General features: G+C 56.7%; 1 protein-coding gene across 2 annotated transcripts in view; it reads left to right on the top strand.

Annotated features, from left to right (window-relative positions):
* fbxo41 (F-box protein 41) overlaps window positions 1–12,519 on the top strand; it is a 491,913-nt gene that overhangs the window by 120,974 nt on the left and 358,420 nt on the right. For both annotated transcript variants that reach the window (XM_072497820.1, XM_072497821.1), the window contains exon 3: window positions 8,853–9,063. In XM_072497820.1, the coding sequence (XP_072353921.1) occupies window positions 8,853–9,063 (211 nt within the window). The remainder of the gene's footprint in view (window positions 1–8,852; window positions 9,064–12,519) is intronic.

Genomic DNA, 12,519 nt, shown 5'->3' with positions numbered 1-12,519 from the left:
ATCCTGTCATTGAGGCCCCAGCGCTGATCCCTGTGCCACATCCTGTCCTGAGGCCCCAGCGCCGATCCCTGTGCCACATCCTGTCATTGAGGCCCCAGCGCTGATCCCTGTGCCACATCCTGTCATTGAGGCCCCAGCGCTGATCCCTGTGCCACATCCTGTCCTGAGGCCCCAGCGCCGATCCCTGTGCCACATCCTGTCCGGAGGCCCCAGCGCCGATCCCTGTGCCACATCCTGTCCTGAGGCCCCAGCGCCGATCCCTGTGCCACATCCTGTCATTGAGGCCCCAGCGCTGATCCCTGTGCCACATCCTGTCATTGAGGCCCCAGCGCTGATCCCTGTGCCACATCCTGTCCTGAAGCCCCAGCGCTGATCCCTGTGCCACATCCTGTCATTGAGGCCCCAGCGCCGATCCCTGTGCCACATCCTGTCATTGAGGCCCCAGCGCCGATCCCTGTGCCACATCCTCTCAGTGAGGCCCCAGCACTGATCCCTGTGCCACATCCTGTCATTGAGGCCCCAGCGCTGATCCCTGTGCCACATCCTGTCCTGAGGCCCCAGCGCCGATCCCTGTGCCACATCCTGTCAGTGAGGCCCCAGCGCTGATCCCTGTGCCACGTCCTGTCATTGAGGCCCCAGCGCTGATCCCTGTGCCACGTCCTGTCATTGAGGCCCCAGCGCTGATCCCTGTGCCACATCCTGTCATTGATGCCCCAGCGCCGATCCCTGTGCCACATCCTGTCATTGAGGCCCCAGCGCTGATCCCTGTGCCACGTCCTGTCATTGAGGCCCCAGCGCCGATCCCTGTGCCACGTCCTGTCATTGAGGCCCCAGCGCCGATCCCTGTGCCACATCCTGTCCCGAGGCCCCAGCGCCGATCCCTGTGCCACATCCTGTCATTGAGGCCCCAGTGCCGATCCCTGTGCCACATCCTGTCCTGAGGCCCCAGCGCTGATCCCTGTGCCACATCCTGTCATTGAGGCCCCAGCGCCGATCCCTGTGCCACATCCTGTCATTGAGGCCCCAGCGCCGATCCCTGAGCCACATCCTGTCCGGAGGCCCCAGCGCCGATCCCTGTGCCACATCCTGTCCTGAGGCCCCAGCGCCGATCCCTGTGCCACATCCTGTCATTGAGGCCCCAGCGCTGATCCCTGTGCCACATCCTGTCCTGAGGCCCCAGCGCCGATCCCTGTGCCACATCCTGTCATTGAGGCCCCAGCGCTGATCCCTGTGCCACATCCTGTCCGGAGGCCCCAGCGCCGATCCCTGTGCCACATCCTGTCAGTGAGGCCCCAGCGCCGATCCCTGTGCCACATCCTGTCATTGAGGCCCCAGCGCTGATCCCTGTGCCACATCCTGTCCTGAGGCCCCAGCGCCGATCCCTGTGCCACATCCTGTCCGGAGGCCCCAGCGCCGATCCCTGTGCCACATCCTGTCATTGAGGCCCCAGCGCTGATCCCTGTGCCACATCCTGTCATTGAGGCCCCAGCGCCGATCCCTGTGCCACATCCTGTCCTGAGGCCCCAGCGCTGATCCCTGTGCCACATCCTGTCAGTGAGGCCCCAGCGCTGATCCCTGTGCCACATCCTGTCATTGAGGCCCCAGCGCTGATCCCTGTGCCACATCCTGTCATTGAGGCCCCAGCGCCGATCCCTGTGCCACATCCTGTCCTGATGCCCCAGTGCCGATCCCTGTGCCACATCCTGTCATTGAGGCCCCAGCGCCGATCCCTGTGCCACATCCTGTCAGTGAGGCCCCAGCGCTGAGCTCCGTGCCACATCCTGTCCTGATGCCCCAGCGCCGATCCCTGTGCCACATCCTGTCATTGAGGCCCCAGCGCTGATCCCTGTGCCACATCCTGTCCCACGGCCCCAGCGCCGATCCCTGTGCCACATCCTGTCCTGAGGCCCCAGCGCTGATCCCTGTGCCACATCCTGTCCTGAGACCCCAGCGCTGATCCCTGTGCCACATCCTGTCCTGAGGCCCCAGCGCCGATCCCTGTGCCACATCCTGTCAGTGAGGCCCCAGCGCCGATCCCTGTGCCACATCCTGTCCTGAGGCCCCAGCGCCGATCCCTGTGCCACATCCTGTCAGTGAGGCCCCAGCGCCGATCGCTGTGCCACATCCTGTCCCGAGGCCCCAGCGCCGATCCCTGTGCCACATCCTGTCCTGAGGCCCCAGCGCTGATCCCTGTGCCACATCCTGTCCTGAGGCCCCAGCGCCGATCCCTGTGCAACATCCTGTCCCGAGGCCCCAGCGCTGATCCCTGTGCCACATCCTGTCATTGAGGCCCCAGCGCTGATCCCTGTGCCACATCCTGTCATTGAGGCCCCAGCGCCGATCCCTGTGCCACATCCTGTCCTGAAGCCCCAGCGCTGATCCCTGTGCCACATCCTGTCATTGAGGCCCCAGCGCCGATCCCTGTGCCACATCCTGTCCTGAGGCCCCAGCGCCGATCCCTGTGCCACATCCTGTCATTGAGGCCCCAGCGCCGATCCCTGTGCCACATCCTGTCCTGAGGCCCCAGCGCCGATCCCTGTGCCACATCCTGTCCTGAGGCCCCAGCGCCGATCCCTGTGCCACATCCTGTCATTGATGCCCCAGCGCTGATCCCTGTGCCACAACCTGTCATTGAGGCCCCAGCGCCGATCCCTGTGCCACATCCTCTCAGTGAGGCCCCAGCACTGATCCCTGTGCCACATCCTGTCATTGAGGCCCCAGCGCCGATCCCTGTGCCACATCCTCTCAGTGAGGCCCCAGCACTGATCCCTGTGCCACATCCTGTCAGTGAGGCCCCAGCGCCGATCCCTGTGCCACATCCTGTCCTGAGGCCCCAGCGCCGATCCCTGTGCCACATCCTGTCCTGAGGCCCCAGCGCCGATCCCTGTGCCACATCCTGTCATTGAGGCCCCAGCGCCGATCCCTGTGCCACATCCTGTCATTGATGCCCCAGCGCCGATCCCTGTGCCACATCCTGTCATTGAGGCCCCAGCGCTGATCCCTGTGCCACGTCCTGTCATTGAGGCCCCAGCGCCGATCCCTGTGCCACATCCTGTCCCGAGGCCCCAGCGCTGATCCCTGTGCCACATCCTGTCATTGAGGCCCCAGCGCCGATCCCTGTGCCACATCCTGTCATTGAGGCCCCAGCGCCGATCCCTGTGCCACATCCTGTCCTGAGGCCCCAGCGCTGATCCCTGTGCCACATCCTGTCCGGAGGCCCCAGCGCCGATCCCTGTGCCACATCCTGTCCTGAGGCCCCAGCGCTGATCCCTGTGCCACATCCTGTCATTGAGGCCCCAGCGCCGATCCCTGTGCCACATCCTGTCCTGAGGCCCCAGCGCTGATCCCTGTGCCACATCCTGTCCCGCGGCCCCAGCGCTGATCCCTGTGCCACATCCTGTCATTGATGCCCCAGCGCCGATCCCTGTGCCACATCCTGTCCTGATGCCCCAGCGCCGATCCCTGTGCCACATCCTGTCATTGAGGCCCCAGCGCTGATCCCTGTGCCACATCCTGTCCGGTGGCCCCACCGCTGATCCCTGTGCCACATCCTGTCCCGAGGCCCCAGCGCCGATCCCTGTGCCACATCCTGTCCCAAGGCCCCAGCGCCGATCCGTGTGCCACATCCTGTCATTGATGCCCCAGCGCTGATCCCTGTGCCACATCCTGTCATTGAGGCCCCAGCGCCGATCCCTGTGCCACATCCTGTCATTGAGGCCCCAGCGCCGATCCCTGTGCCACATCCTGTCCTGAGGCCCCAGCGCCGATCCCTGTGCCACATCCTGTCCCGAGGCCCCAGCGCCGATCCCTGTGCCACATCCTGTCCTGAGGCCCCAGGGCTGATCCCTGTGCCACATCCTGTCCGGAGGCCCCAGCGCCGATCCCTGTGCCACATCCTGTCCTGAGGCCCCAGCGCCGATCCCTGTGCCACATCCTGTCCTGAGGCCCCAGCGCCGATCCCTGTGCCACATCCTGTCATTGAGGCCCCAGCGCCGATCCCTGTGCCACATCCTGTCATTGAGGCCCCAGCGCCGATCCCTGTGCCACATCCTGTCCTGAGGCCCCAGGGCTGATCCCTGTGCCACATCCTGTCCGGAGGCCCCAGCGCCGATCCCTGTGCCACATCCTGTCCTGAGGCCCCAGCGCCGATCCCTGTGCCACATCCTGTCCTGAGGCCCCAGCGCCGATCCCTGTGCCACATCCTGTCCTGAGGCCCCAGCGCCGATCCCTGTGCCACATCCTGTCATTGAGGCCCCAGCGCCGATCCCTGTGCCACATCCTGTCCTGAGGCCCCAGCGCCGATCCCTGTGCCACATCCTGTCCCGAGGCCCCAGCGCCGATCCCTGTGCCACATCCTGTCCCGAGGCCCCAGCGCTGATCCCTGTGCCACATCCTGTCCCGAGGCCCCAGCGCTGATCCCTGTGCCACATCCTGTCCCGAGGCCCCAGCGCTGAGCTCTGTGCCACATCCTGTCCTGAGGCCCCAGCGCCGATCCCTGTGCCACATCCTGTCCCGAGGCCCCAGCGCCGATCCCTGTGCCACATCCTGTCCCGAGGCCCCAGCGCTGATCCCTGTGCCACATCCTGTCCCGAGGCCCCAGCGCTGATCCCTGTGCCACATCCTGTCATTGAGGCCCCAGCGCTGATCCCTGTGCCACATCCTGTCCCGAGGCCCCAGCGCCGATCCCTGTGCCACATCCTGTCCCGAGGCCCCAGCGCTGATCCCTGTGCCACATCCTGTCCCGAGGCCCCAGCGCTGATCCCTGTGCCACATCCTGTCATTGAGGCCCCAGCGCCGATCCCTGTGCCACATCCTGTCCCGAGGCCCCAGCGCCGATCCCTGTGCCACATCCTGTCCCGAGGCCCCAGCGCTGATCCCTGTGCCACATCCTGTCCCGAGGCCCCAGCGCTGATCCCTGTGCCACATCCTGTCCCGAGGCCCCAGCGCTGAGCTCTGTGCCATTACCCAGTCGTCAAATTCAGTCAATTGGAAAAAGACCCATTTATGACAAATGTCTGTTTGTCGTTCGCTAGCCAATTGTCGGGCGGCAGGGTGACACAGTGGTTAGCACTGCTGCCTCACGGGGCGGCACAGTGGTTGGCACTGCTGCCTCACGGGGCGGCACAGTGGTTAGCACTGCTGCCTCACGGGGCGGCACAGTGGTTGGCACTGCTGCTTCATGGGGTGACACAGTGGTTAGCACTGCTGCCTCAAGGGGGCAGCACAGTGGTTGGCACTGCTGCTTCATGGGGTGACACAGTGGTTAGCACTGCTGCCTCACGGGGCGGCACAGTGGTTAGCACTGCTGCCTCACGGGGCGGCACAGTGGTTAGCACTGCTGCCTCACGGGGCGGCACAGTGGTTGGCACTGCTGCTTCATGGGGCGGCACAGTGGTTAGCACTGCTGCCTCACGGGACAGCACAGTGGTTGGCACAGCTGCCTCATGGGTCAGCACAGTGGTTAGCACTGCTGCCTCATGGGACGGCACAGTGGTTAGCACTGTTGACTCACGGGACGGCACAGTGGTTGGCACTGCTGCCTCGTGGGGTGACACAGTGGTTAGCACTGCTGCCTCACGGGACGGCACAGTGGTTAGCACTGCTGCTTCATGGGGTGACACAGTGGTTAGCACTGTTGCCTCACGGGACGGCACAGTGGTTAGCACTGCTGCTTCACGGGACAGCACAGTGGTTAGCACTGCTGCCTCAAGGGGACAGCACAGTGGTTAGCACTGCTGCCTCAAGGGGGCAGCACAGTGGTTAGCACTGCTGCTTCACGGGGCAGCACAGTTGTTAGCACTGCTGCCTCACGGGGCGGCACAGTGGTTAGCACTGCTGCCTCACTGGGCAGCACAGTGGTTAGCACTGCTGCTTCACAGGGCAGCACAGTGGTTAGCACTGCTGCCTCACGGGGCGGCACAGTAGTTAGCACTGCTGCCTCACAGGGCGGCACAGTGGTTAGCACTGCGGCCTCACAGGGCGGCGCAGTGATTAGCACTGCTGCTTCACGGGGTCGGCACAGTGGTTAGCACTGCTGCCTCGCGGGGCAGCACAATGGTTAGCACTGCTGCTTCACGGGGCGGCACAGTGGTTAGCACTGCTGCCTCGCGGGGCAGCACAATGGTTAGCACTGCTATCTCACAGCAGCAGGGACCCAGGCCCAATTCCGGCCTTGGGTGACTCTGTTTGCACCCTCTCCACATGTCTACTTTCCTCCCACAGTTGAAAGACGTGCAGGTTAGGTGGATTGGATATGATATGAACAGCTGGGGCTGTTTAGCACAGGGCTAAATCGCTGGCTTTGAAAGCAGACCAAGGCAGGCCAGCAGCACGGTTCAATTCCCGTACCAGCCTCCCTGAACAGGCGCCGGAACGTGGCGACTAGGGGCTTTTCACAGTAACTTCATTCAAGCCTGCTTGTGACAATAAGCGATTTTCATTTCATTTCATTCATAAATCACCCCTGGGTGTCCAGACATGTGCAGGTGAGGTGGTGTTATGAGTGGAATGGGTCTGGGTAGGATGCTCTTTCGGGAGGTCAATGCAGATGCGATGGGCCTGATGGCCTCCTTCTGCACTGTAGGGATTCTATGGTTTAATCCAGGCGGATATGTTACTCCTACACCATGAGCTTTTACTTTCCACAATAACCTTTGATGTGGCACGTTATTAAATGCCGTCAGGAAATCTCAGTACAGTACTCCTTCAAAGAACTCCAGTAAATTGGTTAAACAAGATTTCCCTTTCACGAAACCATGTTGACTCTGCCCGATTGCCTTGATTTATCCCAAGTGCCCTGCGATAACACCTTTAACAATGGCTGCTAACATCCCGATGACAGTAGTTAGTCTAACTGGCCTGTCGTTTCCTGCGTTCCGTCTCCCTTCTTTATTCCAAAAGGACAGTGAGCCCGGTCTGCATTCTACCTGATCCACTCTCCCATCAGCCCCAACACCAAATTCCCTCCCCATGGCACCTTGCCATGTAATCGCACAAGGAGCACCTGCCCCTCCCTCCTCTCACCATTCAGGGTTGCAATCATTCCTTTCAGGTGAGGCCGTGTTTCATTTGCACTTCCTTCAATTCCATTTCCTGTTTTTGCAGCTCGCTCTCAGTCTCCTCGACACTGGGGAAACTAAACGCAGACTGGCTTCCCGCTTTGCGGAACGCCTTGGCTCAGACTGCAAAAACATGACCTGATCTTCCCTGTACTCGTAACCCTGCTCCCCTGCCCACATTTCCATCCGCAGTCTGCTGCAGGGTTCCAGTCAAGCCCAACGCGACCTGGGTGAACAGGGCAGCACGGTAGCATTGTGGATAGCACAATTGCTTCACAGCTCCAGGGTTCCAGGTTCGATTCCGGCTTGGGTCACTGTCTGTGTGGAGTCTGCACGTCCTCCCCGTGTGTGCGTGGGTTTCCTCCGGGTGCTCCGGTTTGCTCCCAGAGTCCAAAGATGTGCAGGTTAGGTGGATGGGCCGTGATAAATTGCCCTTCGTGTCCAAAATTGCCCTTAGTGTTGGGTGGGGTTGCTGGGTTATGGGGATAGGGTGGAGGTGTTGACCTTGGTAGGGTGCTCTTTCCAAGAGCCGGTGCAGACTCGATGGGCCGAATGGCCTCCTTCTGCACTGTAAATTCTATGATTCTATGATCGCCTTGTTTTCCAGTCGGCACTTTCCAGCCCTTTGCACAGAACATTCAATCATTTCAGACCACAAGCCCCTGCCTTCATTTTTATAGTTTTTCTCCACCCCCTCCCCGTAAGGTCATCTGTAACTTTGTTTTGCTTTCCATAAGACATCGGAGCAGAATTAGGCCACTCGGCCCATCGAATCTACTCCGCCATTCAATCATGGCTGATATTTTCTCATCTTTCACAGAGTGCTGACTTTGTTCTGTGATCGGCACGTTCTGTTATACATAATTTACATAGAACATACAGTGCAGAAAGAGGCCATTCGGCCCATCGAGTCTGCACCGACCCACCCATTATCATACCTTGTTGCTGCTATCAGCACCTTCTTTAGTCTTTATTGCTCCCATTGTCTTGTGTCCATGGCATCTTTGCCAAATCTCTCCTGAGCCGCCACCAATCCCTGACCTTCTAGTCTGATCCTTCTTTACCTCCCTCTCCAGCTGTGCAATCCATCCTCCTTCATCTCCCTCTCCAGCTGTGCAATCCATCCTCCTTCTTTACCTCCCTCTCCAGCTGTGCAATCCATCCTCCTTCATCTCCCTCTCCAGCTGAGCAATCCATCCTCCTTCACCTCCCTCTCCAGCTGTGCAATCCATCCTCCTTCATCTCCCTCTCCAGCTGTGCAATCCATCCTCCTTCACCTCCCTCTCCAGCTGTGCAATCCATCCTCCTTCATCTCCCTCTCCAGCTGTGCAATCCATCCTCCTTCACCTCCCTCTCCAGCTGTGCAATCCATCCTCCTTCATCTCCCTCTCCAGCTGTGCAATCCATCCTCCTTCATCTCCCTCTCCAGCTGTGCAATCCATCCTCCTTCACCTCCCTCTCCAGCTGTGCAATCCATCCTCCTTCACCTCCCTCTCTAGCTGTGCAATTCATCACATTTCACCTTGCTCTCCAGCTCTGAACAAGAGTCAGACTGGCTCAAACCTTAACTGTTTCTCTCCAGGGACGATGCCTGATCTCTGAGTCCTTTCAGCATTTTCTGATTTTATTTTAATAGACTATCTAACAATCTCTGATCATTGTTAGGTGCATCAATTTAATGTACAGAAAAGCTCTGTTTGTCACCGGCAGGTTTGCTCTGCTGATTGTTGGAACTTTTTAAACGAGCTTTGTGATTTGATATTTTCTGGTTTGGCGCTGTTGATGTTTTTGCAGGGAGGTCTCACAGATCGATCAGTTCTTACAAGAGACTGCAGCACGAGAAGCCAATGCAAAAGTTCGCCTGCAGCAGTTTATTGAGGAGCTTTTGGACAGAGCCGATAGGGCGGAGAAACAGCTCATGGTGATCAGTAGTTGCGGTACGACACCTAACGGCAGTCTGGGAAGGTGCAGCAGCCCAGGGGCAAAGGGAATTAGCAGAGAACAGGTACGTGGAGTGCTCATATTCACCAATTAAAAATGAAAGCTGAAATGGCACAGAAAAGCTGAGCTACCTCAATTTATTTTTGGATTATTGATTTGTGGATTTTGGGTGTTATGAACAAGGCCAGCTGGCTGGAATCACTGCAGTCACTGTTACAACCACTCGTCAGCACTTCTGTTAGCGAGACCTCCAGGATTTTGACCCAGTGATCATGTATATCACTCACCTTTTTAAAAATTCATTTGCAGGATGTGTGCTTCGCTGGTTAGATCAGCATTTATTATCCATCCCTAATTACCCTTCCGAAGGTGGGGGTGAGCTGCCGTCTTGAATCGCTGCAGTCCCTGAGGTGTAGGTACACCCACTGTGCTGTTAGGGACGGAGTTCCAGGATGTTGCCCCAGCGACAGTGAAAGAATGGCGATGTATTTCCAAGTCAGGGCGGTGAGTGACTTGGAGGGGAACCTCCAGCTGGTGGGGTTCCCAGGTATTTGCTGCTCTTGTCCTTCTAGATGGTAGAGGTCGTAGGTTTGGAAGGTGCTGTCGAAGGAACCTTGGTGAGTTACTGCAGTGCATCTTGTAGACGGTACACACGGCTGCCACTGTGTCGGTGGTGGAGGGATTGAATGTTTGTGGAAGGGGAGCAATCAAGCGGGGCTGCTTTGTCCTGGATGGTGTCGAGCTTCTTGAGTGTTGTTGGAGCTGTGCTCATCCAGGCAAGTGGAGAGTATTCCATCACACTCCTGACTGGTGCCTTGTAGATGGTGGACAGGCTTTGGGGAGGGGGTCAGGTGGTGAGTTACTCACCGTAGGATTCCGAGCCTTTGACCTGCCCTGGTAGCCACAGTATTAATGTGGCTGGGTCCAGTTCAGTTTCTGATCAATGGTAACCTCCAGGATGTTGATTGTGGGGGATTCAGCGATGGTAATGCCGTTGAATGTCACGGGGCGATGGTTAGATCCTCTCTTGTGGGAGATGGTCATTGCCGGGCCCTTGTGTGGCCAGCTGCAAGATGTTTTGCAGTAACTCACCAAGGTTCCTTAGACAGCACCTTCCAAACCCACGACCATTACCATCTAGAAGGACAAGAGCAGCAGATACCTGGGAACCCCACCACCTGGAGGGTCCCCTCCAAGTCACTCACCACCCTGACTGGGGAATATATCGGCCTTTCCTTCACTGTCGCTGGGGCAACATCCTGGAACTCCCTCCCTCAGATTGCCCTTATTGTCCAAAGGTTAGGTGAGCTTACGTGGATAGGGTGGAGGTGTGGGCTTACGTAGTGCGGTCTTTCCGGGGTCGGTGTTGTTATGGGTCCGGGTTTAGAGAACCTCAAAGAGTATATGGAGTTCACCTGACCCACAACTTTCACTAGATTGTGGTACGGGGAGCACACGGCCCACTCTACAGGTGTGGTCCTGCAGAAATGGAAAAGTATTTTTTAAAGCAAAACAATGTTTATTCTATGAACTCAAATTAACCTTTTTAAAACATACAGTGAACATCTTAATGAAATGGAAATCGTTTATTGTCACAAGTAGGCTTCAAATGAAGTTACTGTAGCAACCATTAATTCAAAAACAACCCCCAAAGACTACAACACTAAGTAATACTTTAAGCTTTCCTTTTAACATCCATAAGACTTAAAAACAAAACCTTTAAACAGAAGCACATCAGGTTAAAGTCACTACTGAGAGCAGTTATTAGTTTTAAATCACCAAAGGATCGATTTACAGTCTTTAGATTACAGAGAGAGAGACTCTAATATACCTTCTGGCTGTGACTGCAGCTATCCAGCTCTGAAAACGAAGCTAAAACACACCCTGTAGCAAACAGCCTAAAACAAAAGTAAAAAGCTGACAGACAGCCCAGCTCCACCCACACTCTGACATCACTGATAAACACCCATTTCTTAAAGATCCATTTCTTAAAGGTACTCTCCCATGACAGTGTAGACTGGATGGGCCAAATGGACTCCTTCTGCACTGTAAATTCTATGATTCTATGAATATCGGGAAAGTAAGAACAAACTCAAACGAGTTAAGGCGGCTAAAAGAGGCCATGAAATGTAATTGGCAAGCAGGGTCAAGGAAAATCCCAACGCCTTTTATACATAATAATATTCTTTATTGTCACAAGAAGGCTTACATTAACACTGCAATGAAGTTACTGTGAAAAGCCCCTAGTCGCCACACTCCGGCGCCTGTTCGGGTACACGGAGGGAGAATTCAGAATGTCCAATTCACCTAACAGCACGTCTTTCGGGACTTGTGGGAGGAAACCGGAGCACCCGGAGGAAACCCACGCAGACACGGGGAGGATGTGCAGACTCCACACAGACAGTGACCCAAGCCGGAATCGAACCTGGGACCCTGGGGCTGTGAAGCGACAGTGCTAACCACTGTGCTACCGTGCAGCCATATATAAGGAGCAAGAGGGTAATTAGGGAAAGAGTAGGCCCACTCAAGGACAAAGGAGGGAAGTTATGCGTGGAGTCAGAGGAAGTGGGTGAGATCTTTAATGCATACTTTGCATCGGTATTCACCAAGGAGAGGGACATGATGGATGTTGATGTTAGGGATGTGTGTGACTACTCTAGGGTATGTCAGCATAATGAAGGAGTAAGTGTTGGATATCTTAAAATGCATTGGATTTCGGCAGGAGCGGTGCGCAAGTGATTTCTGGGAGGTAAGTTTCTCCTTTAAAAACACTAAAGCACTTCTTTTCTGTTTTATTTTTTTCGACCCGCGGACTTCTGGGAAGGCCCCCCCCCCCCAATCAATAAATTCTGGTGGAGAGGAAACCCGAGACACTACACGTGTAGTGTCTCCCACCCACCCTCCTCCTCTAACCTAATAATAAAACCCATTGGTGTGAGGTAAGTACCATATTATATTATTATTTTTTCTTTTTTTTTAATTTACTGATTAGCCAGATCTTGGTAGAAAGTTAGAGGGATGGCAGGGAAGGGAGTGCAATGTTCCTCCTGCAGGATGTTTGAGGTGAGGGATGCCGTTAGTGTCCCTGCTGATTTTACCTGCAGGAAGTGCAGCCATCTCCAGCTCCTCCAAGACCGAGTTAGGGAACTGGAGCTGGAGTTGGAAGAACTTTGGATCATTCGGGAGGCAGAGGGGGTCATAGATAGCAGCTTCAGGGAATTAGTTACACCAAAGATTGGAGATAGGTGGGTAACTGTAAGAGGGACTGGGAAAAAGCAGTCAGTGCAGGGATCCCCTGCGGTCGTTCCCCTGAGTAACAAGTATACCGCTTTGGATACTTGTGGAGGGGACGACTTACCAGGGGTAAGCCATGGGGTACGGGCCTCTGGCACGGAGTCTGTCCCTGTTGCTCAGAAGGGAAGGGGGGAGAGGAGCAGAGCATTAGTAATGGGGGACTCGATAGTCAGGGGCACAGCTAGGAGATTTTGTGGGAGCGAGAGAGACTCGCGTTTGGTATGTT

The sequence above is a fragment of the Scyliorhinus torazame genome, chromosome 3, assembly GCF_047496885.1.
Source record: "Scyliorhinus torazame isolate Kashiwa2021f chromosome 3, sScyTor2.1, whole genome shotgun sequence".
Lineage (NCBI taxonomy): Eukaryota > Metazoa > Chordata > Chondrichthyes > Carcharhiniformes > Scyliorhinidae > Scyliorhinus > Scyliorhinus torazame.
This window is presented reverse-complemented; position numbering and strand designations above follow the sequence as displayed.